At 51.2% G+C, this 25,265-nt stretch overlaps 1 protein-coding gene across 1 annotated transcript in view; it reads right to left on the bottom strand.

The window, feature by feature from the left end:
* LOC137302306 (zonadhesin-like) overlaps nt 1-25,265 on the bottom strand; it is a 155,229-nt gene that overhangs the window by 43,512 nt on the left and 86,452 nt on the right. Inside the window, exons 52-60 of the mRNA XM_067971946.1 lie at nt 23,981-24,123; nt 21,805-21,948; nt 20,722-20,823; nt 16,792-16,961; nt 14,499-14,698; nt 11,210-11,351; nt 7,361-7,608; nt 4,996-5,173; nt 1,648-1,756 (exon numbers count right to left, since the gene is read on the bottom strand). Coding sequence (XP_067828047.1) covers nt 1,648-1,756; nt 4,996-5,173; nt 7,361-7,608; nt 11,210-11,351; nt 14,499-14,698; nt 16,792-16,961; nt 20,722-20,823; nt 21,805-21,948; nt 23,981-24,123 — 1,436 coding nt within the window. The remainder of the gene's footprint in view (nt 1-1,647; nt 1,757-4,995; nt 5,174-7,360; nt 7,609-11,209; nt 11,352-14,498; nt 14,699-16,791; nt 16,962-20,721; nt 20,824-21,804; nt 21,949-23,980; nt 24,124-25,265) is intronic.

Here is a 25,265-nt window from a genome sequence, read left to right on the forward strand (position 1 = left end):
CCCTCTCCTCCTGTAAATGTTGACTCCTGGTTGTGGTACAATTCCACCAGCCCCTCCATCAATTCACCCAAGTATGAACCCAGGCGGTGCGTCTCAACAGTCTATTCAACCTGGAGGGTATCACAGCCGAACCCAATCCTGTCCTCCACCCATGTTCACACCACGTTCGGCTTGGGGGTTGGGGGGGGGCACTGGGTGGTGATCAGATGTGAAAAACTTAGTTGATTTCTCCTTCCCCCTTCCCCTGACCCTGAGGTCATTTGTAACACCTGGGTAGAGCCGAGATCTGCAAACTCACCAGAAACCTGGTATCGAACCTAGTGCCTCCCTGGTTTGAACAGCTCATTATGACGCTGGAGGTGTAGGTTTCAGGGGTAATGGTAGAAAAATGACTGGTGTTAGGATAACTTGACATGAGCAGAAATAATGATGGGTTGACTAGTATAGAAGGTCCAGCATGTGTCTCAAACATGTCTTTGCAGAGTAAGCAGGCTGAGCAAGATAAGAGCAGCTGGGGTAGGAATTAATTGCGTCCCTGTAGACAGTAGACTCTTAGATGAGAATTGTCTCACGTGACTGTAAGAGTGTATAAATTTAAAGTAATTAAGAAAGGTTACAGTGAAAGTACAGTGGGAAAGTGCTGAACAGAGCAAGCTTGAAGTGATAAGGGACGAGGCTTACTGTCTAGAGGGTTATTATAGAACCAGTTTCTGCCAATTGTCAAACAGAGAGAATGTGATGATCATATCTTGTGACCAAAAGTAGGCGTGTTACGGAAGGGGGTATAAAAAGTGAGAACATTCTGGTACAGAGTGGGCAGCTTGAACGTAAGACACCAAGATTCAATCCATAGGGCTGGCTACATGTCTAGAGATTGACCAGAATGGGTACCTGGGGATGAGGGACTCCAGTTATGTGGAGAGTCTTGAGAGGCTGGGATTGTTCTCCTGAGAGCAGAGGAGGTTAGGAAGAGATTTAATAGAGGTGTTCAAAATGATATGGGGTTTTTGAGAGAGTAGAGAGGGAGAAACTGTTTCCAGTGGCAGGAGGGCCGGTAACCAGAGGACACAGATTTAAGATAATTGGCAATTTTACGCAGCGAGTTGTTCTGATCTGGAACGCGCTGCCTGAAAGGGCGGTGGAAGCAGATTCAATAGTAACTTTCAAAAGGGAATTGGATAGGAAAAAGAAATGCAGGGCTCTGGGGAAAGAGCAGGGGGGAGTGGGACTAATTGGAGAGCTCTTTCAAAGAGCCAGCACAGGCACGATTGGCCGAATAGCCTCCTTCTGTGCTGTAAGATTCTGTGTAAGCAATGCGGATGCGCGGGGCTTGTGTGTTTACAATGATTGACTCATCAATACAAGCTACGGTAGAGGGCAGAGCATCTGCTAATCTTACATTCCTTAATAAAGTGTTAAAGTTGCTGACACTGGGCTCTCGAACCCATTGATTAGTAAGACGAGGCGTTAGTTAGAACCTTACATTGGGTAGCGGACTAAATGCCGGACCCAGTGGGGGAGCTGCATCCTGTGTTTAAAAATGAGATACGCTTCTTATATTTAATGGAAATCTCGAAGCATCAGGGAATAAAAGTGCAGCAGCAGCGAGGCTATTATCCAATAAGTAGATTAAAAATTTGCACTTACTGAGTGTCGGTGCCTGGCACCAGCCAACTGGCTCCTAGATCCTCAAAGCTATCAGTGTCATCACCGTCGGGTTTGCGATTGTCGTCAGACTTGATTCCATTGTAGTTTCCTGTATCGGAGACAGTGGGGCCGTTAATCACCTGCCTGTCATTGCTGCACTCGACGCAACCAAGCGGCATGTCTGAGGGGAGAAAACAGCCCAAGACTCCGCAAGACTCGGCCATTTGGAGGAGTGCAGCAGGCACTAGTGAGCCGACCTTGCTCACCTTTGCACCCCAGGGGGCAAAGGTGAGGGAAAAGAGTGGGGGGGTTGGTGGCGGCGGCAGAGACCGGTGAGTGCTGTCCGAGGGGCAGAATCAGGGCGAAGGTTTTGGAATGACGGGTGTTCGTAGAATGATACAGCACAGAAGGAGGCCGCTTGGCCCATTGTGCCTGTGCCGGCTCTTTGAAAGAGCTATCCGATTAGTCCCACTCCCCCCTGCCCTTTCCCCCATAGCCCTGCAAATTTTTTCTCCTTCAGGTATTTATCCAATTCCCCTTTTGAAAGTTACTATTGAATCTACTTCCACCGCCCTTTCAGGCAGCGCGTTCCAGATCGTAACAACTCGCCGTGTTATCCTCATACCCGGACCATTGGGGCGGCCATCCTGCTCCACATTGCTCAAAGCACCTCCCCCGGTGGGTCGGTCGAGGGGTGCAATTAACGGTGCCCAGCCCACAATGATGTTGGCAGGACCACATGGGCGCAGGGAGCGCGAGGGCTGAGCGCTGACTATCCCCGATTGAGGGGACAGCAGGCGACGACAATCATGGAGCACAGAAGGAGGCCATTCGGCCCATCGTATCTCTGCCGGCTCTTTGAAAGAGCTCTCCAATTAGTCCCGCTCCCCCCCGTTCTTTCCCCCAGAGCCCTGCAAATTTTTCCTTTTCAAGTATTTATCCAATTCCCTTTTGGAAGTTACTATTGAATCTGCTTCCACCGCCCTTTCGGGCAGCGCGTTCCAGATCGTAACAACTCGCTGAGTAAAATTGCCAATTATCTTAAATCTGTGTTCTCTGGTTACCGGCCCACCTGCCCTGGAAACAGTTTCTCCCCATTTACTCTATCAAAAACCCCATATCATTTTGAACACCTCTATTAAATCTCCCCTTAACCTTCTCTGCTCTAAGGAGAACAACCCCAGCTTCTCCAGTCTCTCCACATAATTGAAGTCCCTCATCCCTGGTACCATTCTAGTAAATCTCCTCTGCACCCTCTCCAAGGCCTAGAAGTCCAAAATCCAAGAACTCCTGGGTACTCTTCAAATAAAGCCATGGGATCGTAACTCAAGCACTGGAACAGGGGGATGGGATTCGGCAAAGAGAATAAGGGCATGGTTTCACAGCTGTGGCATCGTGAACGCCAGCGGGCATTCTGCCACCTATGCCAATGAGTGTGGCACTGCTTACACTGAAGGGTGCACTGAAGGTCTTGTTGAAGTTGTACAAGACATTAGTAAGGCCACACTTGGAATACTGTGTACAGTTCTGGTCACCCTATTATAGAAAGGATATTATTAAACTAGAAAGAGTGCAGAAAAGATTTACTAGGATGCTACCGGGACTTGATGGTTTGACTTACAGGGAGAGGTTGGATAGACTGAGACTTTTTTCCCTGGAGAGTAGGAGGTTTAGGGGTGATCTTATAGAAGTCTATAAAATAATGAGGGGCATAGATAAGGTAGATAGTCAAAATCTTTTCCCAAAGGTAGGGGAGTCTATAACGAGGGGGCATAGATTTAAGGTGAGAGGGGAGAGTTACAAAAGGGTCCAGAGGGGCAATTTTTTCACTCAAAGGGTGGTGAGTGTCTGGAACGAGCTGCCAGAGGCAGTAGTAGAGGCGGGTACAATTTTGTCTTTTAAAAAGCATTTGGACAGTTACATGGGTAAGATGGGTATAGAGGGATATGGGCCAAGTGCAGGCAACTGGGACTAGCTTAGTGGGAGAAACTGGGCGACATGGACATGTTGGGCCGAAGGGCCTGTTTCCATGTTGTAAACTTCTATGATTCTATGATTCTACCACAAGGGCCTGACACACTCCCAGTTCACACTGCGTTCACTTCAGTCATTGGATTCTGACCCAAATCCAATTAAAGCTGAAGGTGAAAGTCTGGGACAGAATCAGTGACCCGGCCAAACATGTATCCTCCTCCTCCTCCTGCCCTCCAGCCCTGGTGGTCTCTCAGTGCGGTGCATTCCACTCTCTTCGGTTACAGGGACACAGGAACAGGAGGAGGCCATTCAGCCCTTCCAGCCTGTTCCGCCATTCATTTAGATCATGGGCTGATCTGAACCTCAACTCCATTTTCCTGCCTTTGCTCCATTTTCCTTGATACCCTCACCCAACAAAAATCTATCAGTGTCAGTCTTGAAAGCTTCAGTTGACCCCCAGCATCCACAGCCTTTTGGGGGGAGAGAGTTCCAGATTTCCACTCCCGCTTTGTGTGAAAAGGGGCTTCCTGATTTCACTCCTGAATGGCCTGGCTGGATCAGATCACCCTTCAATCTTCTCTACTCAAGGGAAGACAAGCCAAGATAACGCAACAGGGTGACCTCCCCCACTTTCCACCCCAAAAACCTGAAAGAATAATCTATGACCGATGTGCAAGATGTCCCATCAGCCACCAGAGCTTCCCAGTGTGCGGGGGATTTCCTGATAGTTACACCCTGGATAGACGGGTTGTCTCGTGTGCCAAATAGCCAGACTACTGTTGATGTACAGGGGAATTACCCCAGCAAGAAACAGGCATTAAATAGAGATGAGGTGGTTGTCATTTAGGAACATAGGAACAGGAGGAGGCCATTCAGCCCCTCGAACCTGTTCCGCCATTCAATTAGATCATGGGCTGATCTGTATCTTAACTCCATTTACTCGCCTTGGTTCTGTAACCCTTAATACCCTCACCCAACAAAAATCTATCAATCTCAGTTTTGAATTTTCCAATTGACCCCCCGGCCTTAGCAGCTTTTTTGGGGGGAGAGAGTTCCAGATTTCCACTCCCCTTTGTGTGAGGAAGTGCTTCCTGACATCACCCCTGAACGGCCTGGCTCTAATTTTAAGGTTATGCCCCCTTGTTCTGGACTCCCCCCACCAGAGGAAATAGTGTCTCTATCTACCCTGTCAAATCCTTTAATCATCTTAAACACCTCGATTAGATCACCCCTTAATCTTCTATATTCGAGGGAATACAAGCCGAGTCCATGCAACCTGTCCTCACAATTTAACCCTTTTAGCCCCAACGCAGGTGCGCGAGGGTATCGCGTGGGATGGAGACCCCCCCCCCGTCTCTCTCTCAAGAGCTTTACCGCAGAGGCCGCAGAGCTGTCCCGCGTAGGACGACGGGACGGTGACGTCCACGTGATGGTTCCCGTCGTACCGCACCCACAGGCCGAAGTCGGTCTCCAGGGAGACGTAGGCGCCGCTCACCCGGACCTCCAGCTCCTCGCCCATGATGACGGGGAGGCGAACTCTGCGTCCGTTCAACTGCAAGAGAGGGCGCGCCGTTAGAAGTGTCGTCAGGCCGTCGATCGCGACCCTGCGCGTGTGCTGCAACTCTTACTGCCCTCCAGACCTTTCGGTTTGTAACTGTACGTATTGAAAATGTCCAGTCTATGTGCAGTCCTTATTTCTACAATCGGACTGTCCTCGTTGGATTGCGTCATGGGCCCACTTAGGGGATGATCCCTGGAGACTCTTGGGCCCAGTTAGGGGACGATCCCTGGAGCCTCTTGGGCCCAGTTAGGGGACGATCCCTGGAGCCCCGTGGGCCCAATTAGGGGACGATCCCTAGAGCCTCATGGGCCCAGTTAGGGGAAGATCCCTGGAGCCTCATGGGCCCAATTAGGGACGATCCCTCTAGCCTCGTGGGCCCACTCAGGGACGATCCCTGGAGCCTCATGGGCCCAGTTAGGGGACGATCCCTGGAGCCTCGTGGGCCTAATTAGGGACAATCCCTGGAGCCTCGTGGGCCCACTTAGGGCCGATCCCTGGAGTCTCATGGGCCCAGTTAGGGGACGATCCCTGGAGCCTTGTGAGCCCAATTAGGGGACGATCCCTGGAGCCCCGTGGGCCCAATTAGGGGACGATCCCTGGAGCCTCGTAGGCCCAATTAGGGACGATCCCTGGAGCCTCGTGGGCCCACTTAGGGACGAACCCTGGAGCCTCATGGGCCCAGTTAGGGGACGATCCCTGGAGCCTTGTGATCCCAATTAGGGGACGATCCCTGGAGCCCCGTGGGCCCAATTAGGGGACGATCCCTAGAGCCTCATGGGCCCAGTTAGGGGACGATCCCTGGAGCCTCGTGGGTCCAATTAGGGACGATCCCTGGAGCCTCGTGGGCCCACTTAGGGACGATCCCTGGAGCCTCATGGGCCCAGTTAGGAGACGATCTCTGGAGTCTCGTGGGCCCAGTTAGGGACGATCCCTGGAGCCTCATGGGCCCAGTTAGGGGACGATCCCTGGAGCCTCGTAGGCCCAATTAGGGGACAATCCCTGGAGCCCCGTGAGCCACAGATATCGGCCGATAGTACAGCCCTCAGGCGGTGTCGCAAACGCTGGCAGCCCTTGTGCACCAAATGTGTTCTCCGATTAACACCTGCTCAGCTCATGCACAGTCTGAACGATGTGTTGATTTATTACATCAAAAGGCCCTTCATCTCTGAATCTGGCCTCGGTTTTATTGAAGGCCCCAGGTGTAGTAAATTTTTAGGATATGTCTATTGATTAGACGTTACTGAAGTACTGCTGAGTGTTAAATCTTTGCATTCGTTAAATCATTAGATTTTTACAGGTCAGGTGCTAGAATGGCCAAACGCAGTAGAGCGCATGGCCCAGATCTCATCAGCGGCGAGCATTCACCTGGAACTCAGGAGTGACCCCTCCAGTCTGACATCTCCACTTGTCACTCTCTGAGGCCAAAATTCTCACAGGGGATCCTGGCAGGAGATCAATACCGCACCCCCCACCTCTCCCCCTCCCCGGAAAATGGTGCAGACCACGGTTGCACCAGATCCCCGCCGTTTTTCCGGAAGTTTCTGACTGGCCTGGTAAGGAGCGGAGCCTCCGCCAGCCCCCCACCACCCCAACAAGGCAAATGCCATCTGAAGCCAAGGGGCAGGGATTCCCCGCACCAGGAGTCCTCGCTATCCTGGCACAGCCAGCGTATCTCACACACTGAGTGAGCTGCAGCGCACTGAGGGAGTGCCGCACTGTCGGAGGTGCCGTCTTTCGGATGAGACGTCAAACCGAGGCCCTCCCAACGGGACGTAAAGGAACCCACGGCACTATTTTGAAGAAGAGCAGGGGAAGTTCTCCCCGGCGACCTGGGCCAGTAATTATCCCTCAACCAACATCACTACAAAATCAGATGATCTGGTCATTATCACATTGCTGTTTGTGGGATCTTGCTGTGCGCAAATTGGCTGCTGCGTTTCCCTACGTTACAACAGTGACTACACTTCGTTGGCTGTAAAGCGCTTTGGGACGTCCTGAGGTTGTGAAAGGCGCTATATAAATGCAAGTTCTTTCTTTATTCCAGCTTCCAGAAGCACGAAATTGGGCCCCACTGGGTTTTATTGAACCCCAGAGAGCCGGACGGACGGACATTGTTCAACTGACGCGGACCCCCCCTCCCCCCTCCCCCCCGCTTCCCCCGACTAATCCGGTACTCACGATGACCCTTCGGCTCTTCGTTATCGTGACGCGGTGACCGTAGGCCTCCACGTGAACCGCCTTCACGTAGGAGACCTGCGTGTTCCTGCCTCGGTGCTCGTTGCTGGTTTCCACGTTGAAGTAGGGCAGGACGGAGGAGGCATTGCAGAGCTTGGAGAAGGTGTAGGTGCAGTTCCCCATGAAGTCGTAATAGAATTTGTCGAAGGTCTTGTAGTGAGGGTCTCCGGAGGCACTGCACGTCTCGCGGCCTGTAACAAGGCAGCAGAACCACAGGTCAGGCATCGGCCGATACCTTAGGGAGTCGTCGGAGACTCCAGGGACTTCTAGTGATCACTAACTGCGCAGGAGGTGACCTCAACTCACCGTCATTTATCGCATTGCTGGATGTGGGATCTTGCTGTGCGCCAATTGGCTGCCGCGTTTCCCCTACATCACAACAGCGACTACACTTCGAAAGTACTTGATTGGCTGCATGGCGCTTTGGGACCGTCCGCATAACACGTTAGCTGTCTTGTACAGCGCACGCTTCCCGTTAGGGTTGCCAACTCTGGTTGGACGTATTCCTGGAGGTTTCATCATATGACCTCCACCCCCCCTACTCCCCGTCCCGCTCCCCCCCCTCTCCCATCCCCCCACGCTCCCGCCATCGGTCGCCCGACGCGTCCACCCTCGCGACGCCCCGTCTTCCCACGGCCAATCGGAAAGCGGACAGAGCCAATCGGATGATTCCCGACCGTCAATCGAACCGCCTTTCTTTCCCCCCCCCCCCGCCGTCTCCGATATTTTTATGACCGATAAACAAAAAGGGTTCAAAGAAAATGAAAAGAAAAACCCACCGCGCTTTTTTTTTTAAACGCCCCTGTGATTTTTCTCCCGGGCGTTTTGCTCGCAACAGTGTCCCGGGAGATTCCTGGAGACTCCAGGACAATCCTGGAGGGGTTGGCAACCCTACTTCCAGTCACATTGTGTTGGTGGCAGCCCGAACCAGCGTAGCCTGTGAATCGCCGCGAGCAACGCCACAGGGGGCACGCGCTGGTGAACACCGAAGAACGCAGTCAGTTAGCTACAATCTGCAGCTCCCTCCACGGTCCGGTTGGAAAAGGCAGCGTGTACTAGTGGACCAGGAGGCCCGAGGCCTGTGCCGAGTTAGCTGATCTGAGCTCAGGTAGTGGTTGAGGCCCCACAATAGGCCTCAAGGCTCCTAGGCTGGTGGTGGGAGGGGGCGGCGGAGAGAGAAACAATCAGCCCGGGGCTGGCCGCCCTCCTGCTGAAAGGTGCGTGTTTGCTGACGTCAGACGGGGACAGGACTGGGCCTAGTTGCGAGGCTTTCCAAGGGCACATAGGACGCTGACGCACAGCCTAGGCTCACACGTGAATGGGTGAGGTACTGGAGGAGGCCGAGGTACTGGAGGAGGCCGAGGTACTGGAGGAGGCCGAGGTACTGGAGGAGGCCCAGCATGGGTGTGGTAGCATAGTGGTTATGTTACTGGTCCAATAATCCAGAGAGCAGGAGTTCAAATCTCACTGTGGGAATTATGAATTCAGTTTTAAAACAAAAACCTGGAAATATGAAGCTGTTAGATTGTTGTAAAAACCCAACTGGTTCACTGATGCCCTTCAGGGGAAGGAAACCTGCCGTCCTTAAGCTGGTCTGGGCCTATATGTGACTCCAGCCCCACACCAAAGTGGCTGTAACTTAATAGGTGGGCCTAGCGAGCCACTCATTCGTACCACCAGCTTCTTGGTGCAACCAGGGATGGGTGTAAGGATCTTGGACATTGGGTCAGACCCCATTTTACTCTTTTGAACTGTTGGACGTGTCAACGTAAAGGGTTAACTGGTCCCTTTTAGGATTTGGACATTCACTTGGACAGTACATTTGGAAGCAAGGGTTAACTCGTCCCTTGGACATTTGGACAGAATAAATTCACAACCGCAAAGTCACAGTAAAGTGCAGTCAGTTTAAACTGGACATTCGAACATAGGTTCAAAACTGCAAAAGAAGCAGAGTACAGAAACAACAACAAGCTACGGTTTTCAATAACAACCGATAAGCACGAAAGACAGAAGCTTCCAGAAGCCTCTCGATGCTCACAACGAAATGCAAAAGGCACATGGAAGAGGTTTCACACGGCTCTTGAGTGGTCCAACCAACCACCCATCTTAACGCTACGATGGGCGAGTGGCCAAACTGGGCCCTCTTGTAACTTGGAGCACGCTCTGTCAGCTAAAGCCATATAAAAATAGGGCAGCGTAGACGTTTAAACAGTCAACAGATGCTGGAGCAGCAGCTGCACTTCTGCAACGAGTCCTCCAACAGTGAACTCTCCAATAGTTTGCTTTTGGACCTTGACAAGACGACTTTACCTCTGCACTTGGACAACAAGATAGCAAGACGTGGACAACATCCAGGCTTGGGCTGATAAGTGGCAAGTAACATTCGCACCAGACAAGTGCCAGGTAATGACCATCTCCAACAAGAGAGAGTCTAACCTCCTCCCCTTGACATTCAACGGCATTACCATCGCCGAATCCCCCACCATCAACATCCTGGGGGTCACCATTGACCAGAAACTTAACTGGACCAGCCACATAAATACTGAGGCTACAAGAGCAGGTCAGAGGCTGGGTATTCTGCGGCGAGTGGCTCACCTCCTGACTCCCCAAAGCCTTTCCACCATCTACAAGTCACTAGTGTGATGGAATACTCTCCACTTGCCTGGATGAGTGCAGCTCTAACAACACTCAAGAAGCTTGACACCATCCAGGACAAAGCAGCCCGCTTGATTGGCACCCCATCCACCACCCTAAACATTCACTCCCTTCATCACCGGCGCACAGTGGCTGCAGTGTGTACCATCCACAGGATGCACTGCAGCAACTCGCCAAGGCTTCTTCGACAGCACCTCCCAAACCTGCGACCTCTACCACCTCGAAGGACAAGGGCAGCAGGCACATGGGAACAACACCACCTGCACGTTCCCCTCGAAGTCACACACCATCCCGACTTGGAAATATATCGGCCGTTCCTTCATCGTCGCTGGGTCAAAATCCTGGAACTCCCTTCCTAACAGCACTGTGGGAGAACCTTCACCACACGGACTGCAGCGGTTCAAGATGGCGGCTCACCACCACCTTCTCAAGGGCAATTAGGGATGGGCAATAAATGCCGGCCTCGCCAGCGAAGCCCACATCCCATGAACGAATAAAAAAAAAGACATAGAACTTCAATACTCTGCTACTGAACTGGAACAAAGAGGTAAACTCTAATGAGACAAAGAATCTCGACACAGCGACCAAAACCCTTTATCTGGACTTGGACAGCTGCTTTGATGCATAAAGGTTGTATGTGCTACTTGCCTGCTTTGCTTCACGCTTGCTTATGTACTCCTTTTCAAATCATTAGATGAAGTACGTTGTGAATCACCAATTGTATTATCGGGTAGAGTAATCTACGTATTGATTGACTTGTTTCATGCTTGATATGTGCTCTTTTTGACTCATTAAATAAATAATCACTTTGTCCAACGAGTCTACCCTGTCAGGGTGGCTTACTTTGTCTGAACTATTGTCCCTGGGAAAGACCCCAAATTTCCTACGCGGGGTCATCAATTTTCTTTTATTCGCTCATGGGATGTGGGCGTCGCTGGCGAGGCCGGCATTTATTGCCCATCCCTAATTGCCCCTTGAGAAGGTGGTGGTGAGCCGCCTTCTTGAACCGCTAGAGTCCGTGTGGTGAAGGTTCTCCCACAGTGCTGTTAGGAAGGGAGTTCCAGGATTCTGACCCAGCTGGCCATGCCTGCGACCCCCGCCTCCCGATGGAACGAATGAATGGAATCAAAACCTCACCTTTAGGGTGGCAGCTGTAGACGCCATTCAGCAGATCGCACGTCTCCAACGCGGAGCAGCCCGCGTTCTGACACACGGTTCTGTTCGCACCAAGACAGGTACATCTCTCGGTGCATCCAGTTAGGTACCAGGATTCATTGATCTGTGAGGGGACAAGAGAGGCTCCATCATTGACCAGTTCCAGTCATCATTATCCACCACCTCCTCAACTTTGTTTTTTTGGGACAGGTGCGTCCAATGCCCCTGCCCAACGCCCCCCCGCCCCACCACCTCCCTCTCTGGTGTACAGCGCCGTATCCAAGTGCGAGTCTAGATGGTGAGGGGGGGGGGGGGGGCACAGGCTATCCGGCCGTAGGGGGCATCACAGCCGAGCCCGGCGGTCACTGGATAGCGGTCGGGGCAGTGGCTGATCTTTCCGCTGTCCGACCCCAGGGGCACTGAGGCAAAGTCGCAGTATCTCCCCCGCCAGCTGAGAGTAGCTAACCCGGCGCAGACTGGGGGTCCGCACGGTCTACCTGTATTCTAACCTTTACCCACCGGACCCATGGGGAGGGGGCGGGGGTGGGCCTTTGCAGAGATTACGTCCGATAACAGTGCCTACCTCATTTTACATTTGCCCCTGCCCCTGCCTCCTGCCTCAGGTGGCTGCTGAGGCTCAGTGGGTAGCATTCTTGCCTTACTGAGTCAAATGGTTGCGGGTTCAGGTTCCACCTCAAGCACATAACTCCAGGTTGACATTCCCACTGGCGGTACTGAGGGAGTGCTGCCTTTCAGATGAGGCCCCTGTCAGTTGGGCACAAAAGATCCCACAGCCACTATCTCGAAGAAGAGCAGGGGGAGTTCTCCCTGGTGTCCTGGGCCAATGTTTACCCAACATCACTAAAATACAGATTATCCGGTCATTATCACAGTGCTGTTTGTGGGAGCTTGCTGTGTGCAAATTGACTCCTGCATTACAGCAATGGCTACACTTCAACAAATGCTTCATTGACTGCAAAGTGTTTTTGGGACGACCTGAGGTTGAATGAAAGAAATACGAGCTCTTTTGTTTTTTTTCTTCTTTTTCCTTTATTTCCTCTCCCCTGGGAAACAGGAGAAGGAAAAGTTGGAATCCTGTCTCTGGATACAATCCCTGGGTTTGAAGCGAAGGTCAGAGACACTTGGAGCGTCAGGGGCTGCTGAAGGTCAAAGGTGAGGAGGAATTGGGGCCGCATGTGGATTGTGATCTAATTCAATGCGTTTCTGTTTCCAGTTTGTTATAGAAGGTGTTCGAGGAGAGACCGCGGCCTCTGACATCGCAGCAGACAAAGTCCGCATCTTCGCCTAGAAAGCCTTTAGAAACGACACCTCAATCATCGACACTGGAATCCAGTCCTCCAAATAAAAAGTCCAGAAAAAATCAACAAAGGGAGTCATTTTAACCTAACTCGTTTCAACAATTCAAAACTAAATGTGACGTCATCCACTTTGGGAGGAAAAATAAAAAAGCAAAATATTATTTGAATGGAGAAATACTACAAAATGCTGCGGTACAGAGGGATCTGGGTGTCCTCGTACATGAAACACAAAAAGTCAACATACAGGTGCAGCAGGTAATCCGGAAGGCAAACGGAATATTGGCCTTTATTTCTCGGGGGATGGAGTATAAAAGCAGGGAAGTCATGCTACAACTGTACAGGGTGCTGGTGAGACCACACCTGGAGTATTGCGTACAGTTCTGGTGCCCTTATTTAAGGAAGGACATACTTGCATTGGAGGCAGTTCAGAGAAGGTTCACTAGGTTGATTCCGGGTATGGAAGGGTTGTCTTATGAGGAAAGATTGAACAGGTTGAGTCTATACTCATTGGAGTTTAGAGGAGAGGAGATCTTATTGAAACATACAAGATTCTGAGGGGACTCGATAGGGTAGATGCTGAGAGGATGTTACCCCTCATGGGGGAATCTAAAACTAGGGGGCATAGTCTCAGAATAAGGGGTCGCCCGTTTAAGATGGAAATGAGGAGGAATTTCTTCTCCCAGAGGGTCGTGAATCTTTGGAATTCTTTACCCCAAAAAGCTGTGGAGGCCGAGTCATTGAATACATTCAAGGCTGAGTTAGACACATTTTTGATCAGCAAGGGAGTCAAAGGATATGGGGAAAGGGCGGGAAAGTGGAGTTGAGGTAAAAATCAGATCAGCCATGATCTCATTAAATGGCGGAGTAGGCTCGAGGGGCCGAATGGCCTACTCCTACTCCTATCTCTTATGGCCTTATGGTCCCAAATTGAATTTACTTATTCATTCTCCTTTCTCTCGCCAACATGTCTCCCCTCCCCTCCTCCTTCACGGCTGCTGACTCTTGGTTTGGGTTCGACTCCAATGGTACCTTGCCCAGTGAATGCTAGCAGGCTATTCGAGCATGGGGGGCATCACAGCAGAGCCTGATTCCCGTTCTCTCTCGGATGTAAAAGATCCCGCGGGAGCGGGGGATGTTTCTCCCCGCGTGTCACTGGCCAATATTTATTCCTTAACCAACATCGCTATTTGTGGGATCTTGCTGACCTCTGAACAGGAACCTAACAGTGCGACCACTGCGTCCAGCATTCCAAGGTGGGGGGGGGGGGGGGGGTCCTAGGTCCAAAATTAAAGAGGGGCCTGTGCAAACACTCTCAGAGCGCAACCAAGCACAGGCCTTGTCAGCGACAGGGAACACTTGTGAAGCTAAAATCAGGCAGCTCGCTGGCCGCCTCTTTCTCCTGCTGCAGCAGGCCCCCTCCCCACCCCCGTCCCTCCACAACCCCACCCCCCACCCCCAAGGCCACCCCCAAGGCTAGAGAGTCCCGCCTCACGAATGTGAATGGCTCCAAGGTCAGAAACAAGGCCGGGGTTAGCAGGGACATCCCCAGGATGGACAAAAGTCTGCCCCCCCACCCCCCGCCCCCCCCACAGCGGAGATGTGCCCCAAATAACGGGGAGTGGGTTGGGAGGGGGGGTCCAGAAAGCCAAGGCCCGAGTGAGGACAGGTTTGGGCTTGGCTGTGATGCTTCCAGCAGTCGAATAGCTCCACCATGCTCAGTGAGGTACCGGAAGGTATCCAGCAACCGCGGAACCTGTACCCCAGCGAGGAGGCAGGAGGGAAGGGGAGGAAACCTGATGAGAAGGAGGATTTCGGTTCATGGTCCTGACACCCCAGAATTTTGCTTTGTGCGTGAGGGTGCCCACACTATCAAAAGGCAGAATCTCACATTAAATCAGCAGCGCAGGCTGCCTGGTGCAAGTAAAGCCAACCAGTCTGTAAAGGCTACTCACCATGTGATAGTCACCCTGAGCATCAGAGCAGCCACAGTCGGAGAGGAGAACGCACACTCTGTCACTCAGCACGTATCCAGGGTCGCAGTCACATCCCTCAATACATTTGCTTGAACAGTCGGGCTCGCTGGGGTGAGTACAGGTCCTGGGGCACATACTGGCACACATGTCGTGGTGGGAGTTTGGCGGACAGGATGGAGCTGTGATACAAACAGAAAACAGTCATTTCTTATAGTGTGGTGGCTGGAATCTCTACAGTGCGAGGGAACTCGGTAACTATAGTGTGAGGGGACCCAGAAACTATAGTGCGATGGGACCCGGTAATTATAGTGCGAGGGGACCTGGTAACTATAGTGTGAGGGGACCCGGTAACTATAGTGCGAGGGGACCCTGAAACTATAGTGTGAGGGGACCTGGTAACTATAGTGTGAGGGGACCTGGTAACTATAGTGTGAGGGGACCCGGTAACTATAGTGCGAGGGGACCTGGTAACTATAGCGCAAGGGGACCCAGAAACTATAGTGCGAGGGGACCTGGTAACTATAGTGCAAGGAGACCCGGTAACTATAGTGCAAGGGGACCCGGTAATTATAGTGTGTGGGGCCCTAGTAACTATAGTCTGAGGAGGTCCAGAAACTATAGTGCAAGGGGACCCGGTAACTATGGTGTGAGGGGAACCAGTAACTGTAGTGCGAGGGGACCCGGTAACTATTGTGCGAGGGGACCCAGTAACTATAGTGTGAGGGAATGCAGTAACTATAGTGTGAGGGGACCCGGTAACTATGGTGTGAGGGGAACCAGTAACTGTAGTGCGAGGGGACCCGGTAACTATAGTGCGAGGGGACCAAGTAACTATAGTGTGAGGGAATGCAGTAACTATAGTGTGAGGGAATGCAGTAACTATAGTGTGAGGGGACCAAGTAACTATAGTGTGAGGGAATGCAGTAACTATAGTAACTATAGTGCGAGGGGACCCGGTAACTATAGTGAGAGGGGACCCGGTAACTATAGTGAGAGGGGACCCGGTGACTGTAGTGCGAGGGGACCCGGTGACTATAGTGCGAGGGGACCCTGTAACTATAGTGTGAGGGGACCCGGTGACTGTAGTGCGAGGGGACCCGGTGACTATAGTGCGAGGGGACCCTGTAACTATAGTGTGAGGGGACCCAGTAACTATAGTGCGAGGGGACCCAGTGACTATAGTGCAAGGGGACCCTGTAACTATAGTGTGAGGGGACCCGGTGACTATAGTGCGAGGGGACCCTGTAACTATAGTGTGAGGGGACCCAGTAACTGTAGTGTGAGGGGACCCGGTGACAATAGTGCGAGGGGACCCTGTAACTATAGTGTGAGGGGACCCAGTAACTGTAGTGTGAGGGGACCCAGTGACTATAGTGCGAGGAGACCTGGTGACTATAGTGTGAGGGGACCCGGTAACTATAGTGTGAGGGGACCCGGTGACTATAGTGCGAGGGGACCCTGTAACTATAGTGTGAGGGGACCCAGTAACTGTAGTGTGAGGGGACCCAGTGACTATAGTGCGAGGAGACCTGGTGACTATAGTGTGAGGGGACCCGGTAACTATAGTGCGAGGAGACCCGGTGACGATAGTGCGAGGGGACCCAGTGACTATAGTGCGAGGGGACCCGGTAACTATAGTGCGAGGAGACCCGGTGACGATAGTGCGAGGGGACCCGGTAACTATAGTGTGAGGGGACCCGGTAACTGTTGTGTGAGGGGACCCAGTAACTGTAGTGCGAGGGGACCCAGTAACTGTAGTGCGAGGGGATCCGGTGACTATAGTGCGAGGGGACCCGGTGAATATAGTGCGAGGGGACCCGGTGACTATAGTGTGAGGGGTCCAAGTAACTATAGTGCGAGGGGACCCGGTAACTATAGTGCGAGGGGACCTGGTAACTATAGTGCGAGGAGACCCGGTGACTATAGTGCGAGGGGATCCGGTGACTATAGTGCGAGGGGACCCGGTGACTATAGTGCGAGGGGCTATATTTTTAAAAGGGGCGCCTGTGCACAATGGGAGCGCGGAGGAGCGTTGCCCTGGGCATGTAACGGTCAGTTTTGTGCTTGCGGGGCCTTTCAAATGTCCAATTTTGGAGACTGGAGATTTCCGTCTGGCATTTCCGCTGAGGTTCTTCCAACCTCCCCCTGTTGGAAACCCCGGCGTTATCGTCCAATTTATCGTCGTTCAAAATTACCAGGTGGATACTGCCCCCCCACCCCACCCCAGAAACGACCCCCCCCACCCACGTAACAACGTACGGCGCTGACTTACCGCAGAAGTCTGGCGTCCTCCAGCTGTGCACGGTGGCCCCTGCAGACAGGCAGGCGTCCGTGTAGGCCTGCAGCTGGTCACACAGAGGTGGCTGGAAACCCTGGAACTGGCACATGTCGTACACGCAGTTGTTGAAGTAAGGCATGGGGTCCACTATCTTAGCACAGTCCCTGTTAATCAGAGCGAATGTTACACAAGGCTTTGGGTCTCATCAATCCTTCAAGTAGATATCGTGCACTCCAGATTATGTGGGACATAGGGTCCACTTACTGGAGAGTCCGGAGACGCTGAATCTGAGAGACTGTCTGGAACAGCCCTGAAATTAATGGACAAGGGCCCACAGAGATTAATGGACAAGGGCCTGCAGTGATTAGTGGACAAGGGCCCACAGTGATTAATGGACAAGGGCCCACAGTGATTAGTGGACAAGGGCCTGCAGTGATTAGTGGACAAGGGCCTGCAGTGATTAATGGACAAGGGCCCACAGTGATTAATGGACAAGGGCCTGCAGTGATTAGTGGACAAGGGCCTGCAGTGATTAATGGACAAGGGCCCACAGTGATTAATGGACAAGGGCCCACAGAGATTAATGGACAAGGGCCCACAGTGATTAATGGACAAGGGCCCACAGTGATTAGTGGACAAGGGCCTGCAGTGATTAGTGGACAAGGGCCTGCAGTGATTAATGGACAAGGGCCCACAGTGATTAATGGACAAGGGCCCACAGTGATTAATGGACAAGGGCCCACAGTGATTAATGGACAAGGGCCCACAGTGATTAATGGACAAGGGCCCACAGTGATTAATGGACAAGGGCCCACAGTGATTAGTGGACAAGGGCCCACAGTGATTAATGGACAAGGGCCCACAGTGATTAATGGACAAGGGCCCACAGTGATTAATGGACAAGGGCCCACAGCGATTAATGGACAAGGGCCCACAGTGATTAGTGGACAAGGGCCCACAGTGATTAATGGACAAGGGCCCACAGTGATTAATGGACAAGGGCCCACAGTGATTAATGGACAAGGGCCCACAGTGATTAATGGACAAGGGCCCACAGTGATTAATGGAAAAGGGCCCACTGTGATTAATGGACAAGGGCCCACAGCGATTAATGGACAAGGGCCCACAGCGATTAATGGACAAGGGCCCACAGTGATTAATGGACAAGGGCCCACAGTGATTAATGGACAAGGGCCCGCAGTGATTAATGGACAAGGGCCTGCAGTGATTAATGGACAAGGGCCCACAGTGATTAATGGACAAGGGCCCACAGTGATTAATGAACAAGGGCCCACAGTGATTAGTGGAAAAGGGCCCACAGTGATTAGTGGACAAGGGCCCACAGCGATTAATGGACAAGGGCCCACAGCGATTAATGGACAAGGGCCCACAGTGATTAGTGGACAAGGGCCCACAGCGATTAATGGACAAGGGCCCACAGTGATTAATGGAAAAGGGCCCACAGTGATTAATGGACAAGGGCCCACAGTGATTAATGGACAAGGGCCCACAGTGATTAATGGACAAGGGCCTGCAGTGATTAATGGACAAGGGCCCACAGTGATTAATGGACAACGGCCCACAGTGATTAATGGACAAGGGCCCACAGTGATTAATGGACAAGGGCCCACAGTGATTAATGAACAAGGGCCCACAGTGATTAGTGGACAAGGGCCCACAGTGATTAATGGACAAGGGCCCACAGTGATTAATGGACAAGGGCCTGCAGTGATTAATGGACAAGGGCCTGCAGTGATTAATGGACAAGGGCCCACAGTAATTAATGGACAAGGGCCCACAGTGATTAATGGACAAGGGCCCACAGTGATTAATGAACAAGGGCCCACAGTGATTAGTGGACAAGGGCCCACAGTGATTAATGGACAAGGGCCCACAGTGATTAATGGACAAGGGCCTGCAGTGATTAATGGACAAGGGCCCACAGTAATTAATGGACAAGGGCCCACAGTGATTAGTGGACAAGGGCCCACAGTGATTAATGAACAAGGGCCCACAGTGATTAGTGGACAAGGGCCCACAGTGATTAATGGACAAGGGCCCACAGTGATTAATGGACAAGGGCCTGCAGTGATTAATGGACAAGGGCCCACAGTAATTAATGGACAAGGGCCCAAAGTGATTAATGGACAAGGGCCCACAGTGATTAGTGGACAAGGGCCCGCAGTGATTAATGAACAAGGGCCCACAGTGATTAATGGACAAGGGCCCACAGTGATTAGTGGACAAGGGCCCACAGTGATTAATGAACAAGGGCCCACAGTGATTAATGGACAAGGGCCCACAGTGATTAATGGACAAGGGCCCACAGTGATTAGTGGACAAGGGCCCACAGTGATTAATGGACCAGGGCCCACAGTGATTAATGGACAAGGGCCCACAGTGATTAATGGACAAGGGCCCACAGTGATTAATGGACAAGGGCCCACAGTGATTAATGGACAAGGGCCCACAGTGATTAATGGACAAGGGCCCACAGTGATTAATGGACAAGGACCCACAGTGATTAATGGACAAGGGCCCACAGTGATTAATGAACAAGGGCCCACAGTGATTAGTGGACAAGGGCCCACAGTGATTAATGGACAAGGGCCCACAGTGATTAATGAACAAGGGCCCACAGTGATTAGTGGACAAGGGCCCACAGTGATTAATGGACAAGGGCACACAGTGATTAATGGACAAGGGCCCACTGTGATTAGTGGACAAGGGCCCACAGTGATTAATGGACAAGGGCCCACAGTGATTAGTGGACAAGGGCCCACAGTGATTAGTGGACAAGGGCCCACAGTGATTAATGGACAAGGGCCCACAGTGATTAATGGACAAGGGCCCACAGTGATTAATGGACAAGGGCCCACAGTGATTAATGGACAAGGGCCCACAGTGATTAATGGACAAGGGCCCACAGTGATTAATGGACAAGGGCCCACAGTGATTAATGGACAAGGGCCCACAGTGATTAATGGACAAGGGCCCACAGTGATTAATGGACAAGGGCCCACAGTGATTAATGGACAAGGGCCCACAGTGATTAATGGACAAGGGCCCACAGTGATTAATGAACAAGGGCCCACAGTGATTAGTGGACAAGGGCCCACAGTGATTAATGAACAAGGGCCCATAGTGATTAATGAACAAGGGCCCACAGTGATTAATGAACAAGGGCCCACAGTGATTAGTGGACAAGGTCCCACAGTGATTAGTGGACAAGGGCCCACAGTGATTAATGGACAAGGGCCCACAGTGATTAATGGACAAGGGCCCACAGTGATTAGTGGACAAGGGCCCACAGTGATTAATGGACAAGGGCCCACAGTGATTAATGGACAAGGGCCCACAGTGATTAATGGACAAGGGCCCACAGTGATTAATGGACAAGGGCCCACAGTGATTAATGAACAAGGGCCCACAGTGATTAATGGACAAGGGCCCACAGTGATTAATGGACAAGGGCCCACAGTGATTAGTGGACAAGGGCCCACAGTGATTAATGAACAAGGGCCCACAGTGATTAATGAACAAGGGCCCACAGTGATTAGTGGACAAGGGCCCACGGTGATTAATGGACAAGGGCCCACAGCGATCAATGTACAAGGGCCCACAGTGATTAATGAACAAGGGCCCACAGTGATTAGTGGACAAGGGCCCACGGTGATTAATGGACAAGGGCCCACAGCGATCAATGTACAAGGGCCCACAGTGATTAATGACTTGTGAGTGCTTGATGCTGGTATTGGCTGCCCAGGATGGACAGATTTCCACCCCTGAACTTGACCGTACCCGACTATCATAAAAGGCCAAGTTAAGTTTGACTCCAAAAGATATTTGGGTGAACCCTGTGAACCGCTGGCTGCGTGCAAGGGGCAAAGATTCACAAGTTGCTGAACAATCCAAGACGCCTACCTGAATGGCCCCACAGTATCAGTGATGAGGCCACATTGGTCAGTGCTGATCACCTTGTCATAGATATCCTTCTCGCATGGAATTGGGTCAATAGATCGACATCTGGAAGACAGAACAGAACTCAATGTGTCTTCGCATTACTGCTCAAGAACATCTGGATAACTTGGACTAGAGATTGGCGCTGTGGGACGTCCTGAGATCTGAAGGTGTGATATAAATGCAGGTTCTGTCTCTGGTCTTTATGGCTTGGTATCATATTGGGTCATGTCTTTACCCATCGGACCATTGAGGGACTCTGAACACACTTTCCAATAATTGTGCCTGAAGTCTAATCTAATCGAGAGGTTTAGGCAGGGAATTCCGGAGATTAGGACCTGGGCAGCTGAAGGCACGGCCGCCAGCGGTGGAGCAGTGAAAATCAGAGATGCGCAAGGAGGCCAGAATTGGAGGACCGCAGAGATCTCGGAGGGTTGTAGGGCTGGAGGTGGTTACGGAGATAGGGAGGGGGCGAGGCAATGGAGGGAATTAAAAACAAGGATGATAATTTTTAAATCAAGGCATTGCCGGACCGGGAGCCAATGTAGGTCAGCGTGCACAGGGGGTGATGGGTGAACGGGAGTTAGGAAACGGGAAGCAGAGTTTTCGATGAGCTCAAGTTTGTGGAGATAGAATTGAGGAATTTTTTTAGAATTCTGAAGCTGGGAATAGAAACATAGAAACATAGAAAATAGGAGCAAGAGTAGGCCATTCGGCCCTTCGGGCCTGTGCTGCCTTCAAAATGATCATGGCTGATCGTCTAACTCAGTACCCTGTTCCCGCTTTTTCCCCATATCCCTTTAGCATTAAGAAATATATCTATCTCCTTCTTGAATACATCTAATGACTTGGCCTCCACTGCCTTCTGTGGTCGAGAATTCCAGAGGTTCACCACCCTCTGAGTGAAGAAATTTCTCCTCATCTCGGTTCTAAATGGCCTACCCCGTATCCTGAGACTGTGACCCCTGGTTCTGGACTCCCCAGCCATCGGGAACATCCTCCCTGCATCTAGTAAATGTTCTGTAGACGTGAGTAGCCAGCCCTTACCTTTCCTCCTCATCATCTTTCGTCTTCCAGCTATCTCCGAAAATGGTGTCGTTCAATGCCATGGTCCCATCCGGCTTTCGGTAATCATCGGTATCGTCGCCGTTAAAGTCACCACACAGTCCGCACATCTGTCCGGTGTAGGAACTGAGAGAGAAAGAGACCGTTTTCAACAGTGTCCAGGAATGAATACACCAGCACTGGGGGAACGAGGGACCTCTGGAGTAAGTGCATTCAGACTGAGGGTACCTCTGTATCATAGGGTACACCACAAGTAACAGATACAGAAAGTTATGTGTCTGCAGCAAACCAATTACATCTTTTAGAAACTTAAATGAGAACGTTAGTGTCAGCTACAGTACGGACCCAATAAAGGTCACAACCCAGGCGTTGGAAATCTGTATGAGCTATTTGTGTAGGTGAGTAATGTATATCAGGGTGAGCTTTGTACGCGTGGGTGAGTTTTGTACGTGGATGAATTTTGTACGCGTGGGCGAGTTTTTTACGTGGATGAGTTTTGTACGTGTGGGTGAGTTATGTATGTTAATGAGTAATGTACATCAGAGTGAGTTGTATACACATGGGTAAGTTATGTGTACGCGGGTGAGTTATGTGTACGCGGGTGAGTTATGTATGTTAGTGAGTAATGTACATTGGAGTGAGTTGTATACACGCGGGTGAGTTACGTGTACACAGATGAGTTATGTGTCCTTGGGTTAGTTATGTGTAACTGGGTGAGTTATGTGTACGCGGGTGAGTTATGTGTACGCGGGTGAGTTATGTGTACGTGGGTGAGTTATGTGTAACTGGGTGAGTTATGTGTACGCGGGTGAGTTATGTGTAACTGGGTGAGTTATGTGTACGCGGGTGAGTTATGTGTAACTGGGTGAGTTATGTGTACGCGGGTGAGTTATGTGTACGCGGTTGAGTTATGTGTAACTGGGTGAGTTATGTGTACGTGGGTGAGTTATGTGTAACTGGGTGAGTTATGTGTACGCGGGTGAGTTATGTGTACGCGGGTGAGTTATGTGTAACTGGGTGAGTTATGTGTACGCGGGTGAGTTATGTGTAACTGAGTGAGTTATGTGTAACTGGGTGAGTTATGTGTACGCGGGTGAGTTATGTGTACGCGGGTGAGTTATGTGTACGCAGGTGAGTTATGTGTACGCGGGTGAGTTATGTGTAACTGAGTGAGTTATGTGTACGTGGGTGAGTTATGTGTAACTGAGTGAGTTATGTGTACGTGGGTGAGTTATGTGTAACTGGGTGAGTTATGTGTACGCGGGTGAGTTATGTGTACGCGGGTGAGTTATGTGTAACTGGGTGAGTTATGTGTACGTGGGTGAGTTATGTGTAACTGGGTGAGTTATGTGTACGCGGGTGAGTTATGTGTACGCGGGTGAGTTATGTGTAACTGAGTGAGTTATGTGTACGCGGGTGAGTTATGTGTAACTGAGTGAGTTATGTGTACGCGGGTGAGTTATGTGTAACTGAGTGAGTTATGTGTACGTGGGTGAGTTATGTGTACGCGGGTGAGTTATGTGTAACTGAGTGAGTTATGTGTACGCGGGTGAGTTATGTGTAACTGAGTGAGTTATGTGTACGCGGGTGAGTTATGTGTACGCGGGTGAGTTATGTGTACGAGGGTGAGTTATGTGTAACTGGGTGAGTTATGTGTACGCGGGTGAGTTATGTGTACGCGGGTGAGTTATGTGTAACTGAGTGAGTTATGTGTACGCGGGTGAGTTACGTGTAACTGAGTGAGTTATGTGTACGCGGGTGAGTTATGTGTACGCGGGTGAGTTATGTGTACGCGGGTGAGTTATGTGTAACTGAGTGAGTTATGTGTACGCGGGTGAGTTATGTGTAACTGAGTGAGTTATGTGTACGCGGGTGAGTTATGTGTACGCGGGTGAGTTATGTGTACGTGGGTGAGTTATGTGTACGCGGGTGAGTTATGTGTAACTGAGTGAGTTATGTGTACGCGGGTGAGTTATGTGTACGCGGGTGAGTTATGTGTACGCGGGTGAGTTATGTGTACGCGGGTGAGTTGGGTTCACCAACAGGATTTAGGATTGTCCCAGAAGCGAGTATAAAGTAGAGGTGAAGATTATGTTATGGTGAGATTTACTTGAATGAAGAATAATCACTGCACCAAGTTCAAAGCCAGGAGACTCACCCAGGTACAACTATCTTCACAAAATGGTTTCCGTCGTATTGTACCAGCAAACCGAAATCAGTCTTGACGAATACGTACTGCCCAGATTGAGAGAGGTGGGCTCTCCCCAAACTCTTGGGCAGACGGATTCTCGTCTCGCCCACCTGCAATCAGAAGGGGAGAGCCTTAGGCTCGGCATCAGTTTGTGTCTGCTGTGAAGCAACTTGGGGCTTTTTCCTACGCTGAAGGCACCATGTAAATGCAACTTGTCGTCGTTGTTGTTGAGTCAGAAATATTTAATCGGTAGGCTGGCGTCTCTAAAGCCAGCCTGTGCCCTGTCACCATTGGCTCCAAGTAGAATGACAGCTTGTGTCCGACAGCTGTGGATTCTCGGTCGATTGACCTCACTGTGGCCAATTTATACCCCTATGGATATGGATTCTGGGTCGATTGACCTCACTGTGGGCAATTTATACCCCTATGGATATGGATTCTGGGTCAATTGACCTCACTGTGGGCAATTTATAACCCTATAGATATGGATTCTGGGTCAATTGACCTCACTGTGGCCAATTAATACCCTATAGATATGGATTCTGGGTAGACTGACCTCACTGTGGGCAATTTATACCCCTATGGATATGGATTCTGGGTCAATTGACCTCACTGTGGGCAATTTATAACCCTATAGATATGGATTCTGGGTCAATTGACCTCACTGTGGCCAATTAATACCCTATAGATATGGATTCTGGGTAGACTGACCTCACTGTGGGCAATTTATAACCCTATAGATATGGATTCTGGGTCGATTGACCTCACTGTGGCCAATTAATACCCTATAGATATGGATTCTGGGTAGACTGACCTCACTGTGGGCAGTTTTCGCCCCGTAGCTCTGGATTATGGGCAGTTTGATGTTTCTCAAGTACCGTTTGAAAAGTAAACCGTTTTTTCTCCATTGTTTCCCAATTTTCTCTTGTCTTCTCCTCCAGGCACTGACTGTTTGCAAGGGGTTTGGGTTCCACAGCTGTCAGTAGGCACCCCCCCACCCCCCCCCCCACCCACCCCCTCGTCACCCCCACCCAGCACCCCGCCAACTGGCCGCTCTTCATGCCTAAACAGTGAGCATCAACAGGACAGCCGACCATGGGGACCATCACGGGTGAGCCCACCGTGACTGAAAAGCAGGGATCGGGAGCAAGCCTGGCTGATTTTGCCCTCCCTAGACCCGGGGGGCCCTAAGGCCAATTGTAGCACCCCGTCTGCTGCCCCCAGCAGAGATCAGCTAGCTCAGCAAAGTCAA

The sequence above is a fragment of the Heptranchias perlo genome, chromosome 35 (genome assembly GCF_035084215.1).
Source record: "Heptranchias perlo isolate sHepPer1 chromosome 35, sHepPer1.hap1, whole genome shotgun sequence".
In the NCBI taxonomy this organism is placed as follows: Eukaryota; Metazoa; Chordata; class Chondrichthyes; order Hexanchiformes; family Hexanchidae; genus Heptranchias; species Heptranchias perlo.